Raw genomic sequence first — 7,500 nt, 5'->3', positions numbered from 1 at the left:
GTGTGGTCATCGATATCTTGTCTAGTGGGCGATATCGTAGTTCTTCACTGGAGAGGTGGGTAGAGCTCTCGGCTAGCACGCTGTTGGCCCAGCGGTCGACTCTCCGACCGGCCAATGAAGAATTAGAGGAATTTACTTCTGGTGATAAAAATTCATTTCTCGTCATAATGTGGTTCGGATTCCACAATAAGCTGTAGGTCCCGTTGCTAGGTAACCAGTTGGTTCTTAGCCACGTAAAATGAATCTAATCCTTCGGGCCAGCCCTAGGAGAGCTGTTAATCAGTGGTCTGGTTAAACTTAGATATACTTACTTAGTGGGTGATATCAGTCGTATATTCGACGCTAAGCTGTTAGAATTAGTCCGTCGCGGTGACTTGACTCTTAGACTGACTAACAGACGTAAGTGTGAGCTATTATTAGTCAGGTAAATAGCTTTTGGTATTTGCTTTGGAATCTAAGCTCTTTATGCTGTCAGGCAGGTGGGCTGAAGTTTGAGACTGCACGTCGGCTAGACTTTCTGAGCTGAACTTCCGAAAGACAAGTAAACAAACATTATGTACAGCTGTCAGTCGCACATATTTTCGTCTCAGGGTTGTCAAAGTAATTCTCTGGATCACACATTCCAGTCCAGTCCAGGAATAAGCGGAAATTATTCAGTATCTCTTCCTGGAATCAATCAAAATTCCAAATTTACTCTTTGATGTCATTTCGATGGCGATTGTTACTGATTGTTATAATAACGGAAGTAGTGTTAACTATAATTATGCAGAAGATTTTTTCAAGGAACTGCTGCATGAATCCAAGCAGTGTAATGTCATGTTATTATTTGTTTCAAGACGTGATTAAGTGGTAATTACGGAATTTGTAGTTGAGTTTCAGAAGAATTTGAGAAGTCGTCACATCTCTTAATGAAGGGAAGATCAGCCGTACACACGAGGATAGAATGAGGGGAGGAATTAAGAGAGAGAGAGAGATGGGGGGCGGGTGGGAGTGGAGTAGGAGAAAGAGAGAGGGAGAGAGGAGGGGAGGGGGAGGTGATACCGAGCGAGCGAGCGAGCGAGTGAGCGCCACAGTGAGGGGAGCAGACACGAGGGTACACATACAGTAGCCAAGAAGGCAGATGATTGCCAGCCTGCCGTGCGCTGGGATCCCTGTGCTGGTTTCGCACCGAAGATTGGCGCAGTGCTGCTCCGTCGGTGGAGTGAGTGAGGTTGGGTGTTTCTGTCATCGGTCCTCGACGGATCTTCTGCTTCAGTAGCAGAGAGAGACCCTCGGCGCGAAGGATTGTTGTTGTGGTGGCGGGACTGTTGTTGTTGTTGTTTTGACGCTGTCGGAAGGTGCGTGCGTTTGAGTTTCGTGACAGTTTTTTTTTTTAAATAGTTTTCAACAGTGGCTGATTGTACTCAGTGCACTTGTTGTCATTGTGACTGCTTACTGTAGATATACTTTTATGGCGAAGAAAGTGGTGGAGAATGATTTGTAAAGCCTCGCTGTCCCGCGTGGTCTGATATTCTGGGTGTTTGCATGAGAGGTGAGTATTTTTTAAGAGCTGTTAGTTTATTAAAGGACAACGCGCGTGATTTTGTGACTTAAAGTGATTCATTTTTCAGAGCTTAGAAATAAATACAGTCAATACCAAGTTCTCATACAACTTCTTTGCCTTCAAGAAGTTCAGTGACACGAGTGGCGTGTTGTCTTTGCTTTTATTCTCTCAAGCACTGGCTTGTTTTTGTTTATTGTAGTTGTTGTATATTTACGATTGATCGCAAGCATAATGATTTCATGCATTTTCATTTTCATTTCCACTCGTAATCGGTTCGTTTTCGTAATGCTGAGATTTTCAGTGAATTTTTATATCTTGGATGTTTGGATTTCATTGGTAATGCTTTGGTTATTTTTAGTGAAATTTTTTTTACTGCTTAGCAGTGACAGAAACTTATATTCATATGTCATTATATTTATTTATTACTGGTAAAAATGTAATTTTGCGATATGATGTCAGCTATGCTTTCTGACTTACTTTGTGAAGATAAACAACTAGTTACTCTTTAAAACTATTAGTTAAGTTTACGCAGTTTTTAAAAGGCCAAGAGTAGGCATCCTTATTTTGAATATTGATGTATCTTCTTCACTAAGAATGGAGATTTAGTTGTTGTCAGTCATCAGCATCTCATGAGACACGGAGAGGCAGAAGGCACTTAATTTTCTCGTGCACGTGCTCCTCAGTGCTTTCGACATGCGCGCGCACTCGTGCATGCGCACACTTTTACCCAGAAGTGGCCAGAGGTACGCATACGACAGATGACTTTTTTTTTTTTTTTTTTTTTGAAGGACGGTTCCAGTAACGGCAGTTTCCATAGATCATTCCAGCGCGGGCATTTCATCACACGTTCCACGGATGATTTTCATCAGAGAATATTCCAATCGCATTTCATCAAAAAATATTTCAGCCGCGCCAGTTCTTTTAATGACTGTTATCGCGACGTTGCATCGCAAAGATTGCAATCATCGCGATGTGCGATAGATTATTTTGCGATGGATTATTTTGCGGTAGGCTGTTCGCATCGGGTTTCATCATCGCAGATTATCCAGTCATGAAATTTTAATCAGATTATCCGATAAAATCTTGGGTCTTCTGTTGTTTGTCAAGCTTATTATTTTGGTTTTTGTTATATCGGAGATGCTTGTAGTGGAAATAGCGAACGACATTCTCTTTGATATTTCAAGGCCAAGGTTACCTTTACAGAAGTTTGGTATGTAATTACCGTGTTAATGGGATTGCTAGATTTCTGAAGATAATTTATTCAGATTATTAGGAATTATGAATATAATGTAGCCTAACTGTAAAAGTAGGAACGTATGAAGCATATGTATAATTTTACTAATATTGCTTGCGTTCGTGTCGTCCTATTACGTAAGCGCTCCGAGTATTGCTTGCAGTATGTCAGGGTCGACTGTGCTTGCGGGAAGCAATACTAATCTTATCCATATTGCGAGTATGGAGGCTCAAGTATTCAGAAATTTAACTTGTAGAAGTAACAGTATTCAGAAATTCTCTTCCCGACTTACATGTGTGTACTGTGACACTTTATTCTACAGTACTTTACCTCCAGGCTTACTTGTGTGTTCTATGGCACTTTTTTTCTACAGTGCTTTACCTCCAGACTTACATGTGTGTTCTATGGCACTTTATTCTACAGTACTTTACCTCCAGACTTACATGTGTGTTCTATGACACTTTATTCCATAGTACTTTGCCTCCAAACTTACATGTGTGTTCTTTGTCACTTTATTCTACAGTACTTTACCTCCCGACTTACATATGTGTTCTATGGCACTTATTTCTACATTACTTTACCTCCCGACTTACATGTGTGTGTTCTGTGGCACTTTATTCTACAGTGCTTTACCTCCAGACTTACATGTGTGTTCTCTGACACTTTATTCTACAGTACTTTACCTCCCGACTTACATGTGTGTTCTGTGACACTTTATTCTAAAGTACTTTACCTCCCGACTTACATGTGTGTGTTCTGTGACACTTTATTCTAAGGTACTTTACCTCCCAGCCTCCATGTGTGTTGTATGCCACTTTATTCTAAAGTAGGCTACTTTACCTTCCGACCTACATGTGTGTTCTATGACACTTTATTCTAAAGTACTTTACCTTCCGACCTACATGTGTGTTCTATGACACTTTATTCTACAATACTTTACTTCCCGGCCTACATCTGTATTATATGACACTTTACTCCAAAGTACTTTACCTCCCGACTTACTTGTGTGTTCTATGACACTTTATTCTAAAGCACTTTATCTCCCAACCTACATGTGTGTTCTATGACACTTTATTCTAAAGTACTTTACCTCCCTACTTACACAGTTGTCTCCTGTCAAACTGTGTTTCAACTTCTACCAACACCGTAACTTCACAGAAGCGCAAATGGAAGTTTCCAGGATATTTTATATTCTCTGTGATGTACGATTGAAGTTTTGAGTTTTGCACAACTCATATCACAGATCTACAAAATAAACAAGGTGTTTTCCGATAAGCACCGTAAATTCTCTTTCCGCTACCGGGCCTCTTCTCTGTGACACTTTACTTATCAGGTAAAGGGACTTATGGTTATTTTACTAATAAATACAGTAGTAAGGAGTTCGCTGTGATATTTTACAGTATATTCTTTTAATATTTATTGTAAACCTATTGAAACGGGATTTTGAGCAGATGGAATCGACCCCCTCTCTCTCTCTTCAAAAAGGGAGATTCATCAGTGAATACAGTAACAAAAAAACTCTCGGGATTTCGAGACACTTGTAAACCGTAAAGTACAAATTTTATAAGTCGCAGTAGTTTTGTTTATTTAATTCGGTCAGTCCTTTCAGGATATCATTGCATCTCTTTTTAAACAGGCTGTAAGATTTTCTCCAAAGCTACACAGGAAAATAAACTTTATAGCTAGAGTACGTAAGGTTATGGTTAAAATTACTAGAAACAAACTCAATATCGCTCTGCTTTCGGGACAGGTACGTTGGCAGGAAGTTATACGACGATATCGTATACATGATTCTTAATTGCAACACATACAGGTGTACCATTAGAGGTAAAGAGATTCTACCACAACGCCACCTTCTCTCTCTCTCTCTCTCTCTCTCTCTCTCTCTCTCTCTCTCTCTCTCTGGGCTCTCTTTGCTTGCAAAATCAGGGCTTGGATATTGCTTATAACATTTCACAATCTGTCCATCATTCCAGACTCATCCTCATGACTGATAGTGATAGTCATTATCTTCTATCAGATCTGTCAGTTTCGAATAAAATCAACAGCGATTGGAGTCCGTCCGCCTGTGCGCTATAGCTTTGTATACGAGGCGTCTTGCTTTTAATAGAGTGCTTGTATTCAAGTCCCTGGCAAGTGGCCGTTTTAACCGGGTAAATTTCTCAATCGAGTGAATTATACCTGTGCGTCTCAGCTGACCTCTTTATGTCACTTTGTAACTTGGTTGCGTCATTCTTGCTCGATCGTTCGGTACTAGCGCGATCATTCGGTACAAGCTCGATCATTCGGTAGTAGCTCGATCATTCGGTACTTCCTCGATTATTCGGCAGTAGCTCGATCATTCAGTACTAGCTCGATCATTCGGTACGTACTCGATTATTTGGTAGTAGCTCGATCATTCGGTACTAACTCGATTATTCGGTAGTAGCTCGATCATTCGGTACTAGCTCGATCATTCGGCACTAGCTCGATTATTCAGTAGTAGCTCGATTATTCGGTACTAGCTCGATCATTCGGCACGGACTCGATCATTCGGTACTAGCTCGATCATTCGGTACTAGCGCAGTCATTTCGTACTGACTCGATCATTCGGTACTGACTCGATCATTCGGTAGCAGCTCGATCATTCGGTACTAACTCGGTTATTCGGTAGTAGCTCGATCATTCGGCAGTAACTCGATCATTCGGCAGTAGCTCCATCATTCGGTAGTAGCTCGATCATTCGTCAGTAGCTCGATCATTCGGTACTAACTCGATCATTCGGCAGTAGCTCGATTGAAACTTAAGCTTCTTTCTAAGGAATTAATGTCACAGCTAAAGTCATTATTGATAGATTACTTTTACTTGCGTTACAGCACTAATGAATAGGCTGATGAAGTTGGTCTGTTTATCACAGCAATAAAGGCCTCTCATACATTACGTATCGCGAATAAATATAAGTTTGAAACTTATTTAGCCTTTTAGGGGAATTTCTGTAACTATAAATATGGAGACTTGATTCTTCTTTTGTCAACATTAAAAAGATATATATATATAGCCTTATAGACATATATAATATATATATATATATATATATATATATATATATATATATTGTGTTTATATAAATATAAATATATTATATATATATATATATATATATATATATATATATATATATATATATATATATATATCTATATAAGTATCAGCGTTGGTGTTATAGATTTAGAAACAGTGGTCTGAATAATTTTAGTGGTGTTAAAGAAAATAGAACTAATTCTAATTTTGTTTAAATTTTTTCTCAAAAGAATATACATTTTGTAGCGATGTCCATAGATATTTGCTATTAAATATAGGTAGGATGCATTTTTAATCGGTAAGCTATTAATAAATGTACACTGGCCTTTTAGTGAATGAACATAAAAGATGCAGACTTTTTCGTAGTTATTGTGATTTTAAAAAACGAATTCGCTGAAAGTAACGATGAAAAACTCGACGATTTTTCCACATATTAACAAAAAGTCACTAACTTCACGTTATAGTTCCGTGGAAGGCGCCAGCGCAAAAGAGACGCGAATTCCGCAGAATTCTGCCTTGACATCAATCTGTTCTCATCTCTCTCTCTCTCTCTCTCTCTCTCTCTCTCTCTCTCTCTCTCTCTCTCTTTTTTCCTTTCAGTTTTCTTGTTCCTGTCACACAGTCACTCTCTCTCTCTCTCTCTCTCTCTCTCTCAGTTCATTCCTGTCACATTCTCTCTCTCTCTCTCTCTCTCTCTCTCTCTCTCTCTCTCTCTCTCTCTCTCTCTCTCTCTCTCCTTTTTTCCTTTCAGTTTTCTTGTTCCTGTCACACAGTCACCTCTCTCTCTCTCTCTCTCTCTCTCTCTCTCTCTCTCTCTCTCTCTCTCTCTCTCTCTCTCAGTTCATTCCTGTCACATCTCTCTCTCTCTCTCTCTCTCTCTCTCTCTCTCTCTCTCTCTCTACTTTTTCTTTCAATTCTCTTGTTCCTGTCACAGATCTCTCTCTCTCTCTCTCTCTCTCTCTCTCTCTCTCTCTCTCTCTCTCTCTCCCTCTTTTTCTTTCAATTCTCTTGTTCCTGTCACAGTTCTCTCTCTCTCTCTCTCTCTCTCTCTCTCTCTCTCTCTCTCTCTCTCTCTCTCTCTCTCTCCTGAGTTCCCTTGTTCCTGTCACACAGGTGCCTCTCTCTCTCTCTCTCTCTCTCTCTCTCTCTCTCTCTCTCTCTCTCTCTCTCTCTCTCCCCTTTTTTTTCTGTGAATTCTCTCGTTCCTGTCACATCACTTTTTTGCGTGCGACCTAAACAAGGGTTTCGATCGGCCCAAAACCAACAGTACCACCGTGCTATTCAAATCGAATTGGCCACGGTAGGTAATACGTGGTGAGACATTGAGAGGAAGGGGGTTGTAGTGGGGGAGGGGTTCTCTTCAAATGGCGTGCTTTTGCCTGTGTTCCTAATCATGGCATTGTAATCAGGTGGTCTGGAAATCACCGGTCATTGTCAATGCAATTGCTATGATTGCAAGGTCAGTTAAGAGATTGCCATCTCTAATATGTGTGGGCCTCGAGATTTATATGTAGTTCTCTCTCTCTCTCTCTCTCTCTCTCTCTCTCTCTCTCTCTCTCTCTCTCTCTCTCTCTCTCTCTCCCTTTTCTTTTTCTCCTTCTTCTTCTTCCTCTTCCACTTCTTCGTGTACCGGGTCTTGTTTCCTGTGAGTTAGTCAGTCTCT

General features: G+C 40.2%; 1 protein-coding gene across 2 annotated transcripts in view; it reads left to right on the top strand.

The window, feature by feature from the left end:
* The first annotated feature begins 1,091 nt into the window (after positions 1–1,091).
* ush (Zinc finger protein ush) overlaps positions 1,092–7,500 on the top strand; it is a 154,477-nt gene continuing 148,068 nt past the window's right edge. For both annotated transcript variants that reach the window (XM_067107641.1, XM_067107640.1), the window contains exon 1: positions 1,092–1,531. In XM_067107641.1, the coding sequence (XP_066963742.1) occupies positions 1,525–1,531 (7 nt within the window). In that variant the 5' untranslated portion in view covers positions 1,092–1,524. The remainder of the gene's footprint in view (positions 1,532–7,500) is intronic.

The sequence above is a fragment of the Macrobrachium rosenbergii genome, chromosome 8 (genome assembly GCF_040412425.1).
Source record: "Macrobrachium rosenbergii isolate ZJJX-2024 chromosome 8, ASM4041242v1, whole genome shotgun sequence".
NCBI lineage: Eukaryota > Metazoa > Arthropoda > Malacostraca > Decapoda > Palaemonidae > Macrobrachium > Macrobrachium rosenbergii.
The sequence above is the reverse complement of the archived record's forward strand: the minus strand, read 5'-3'. Positions and strand labels throughout refer to the sequence as shown.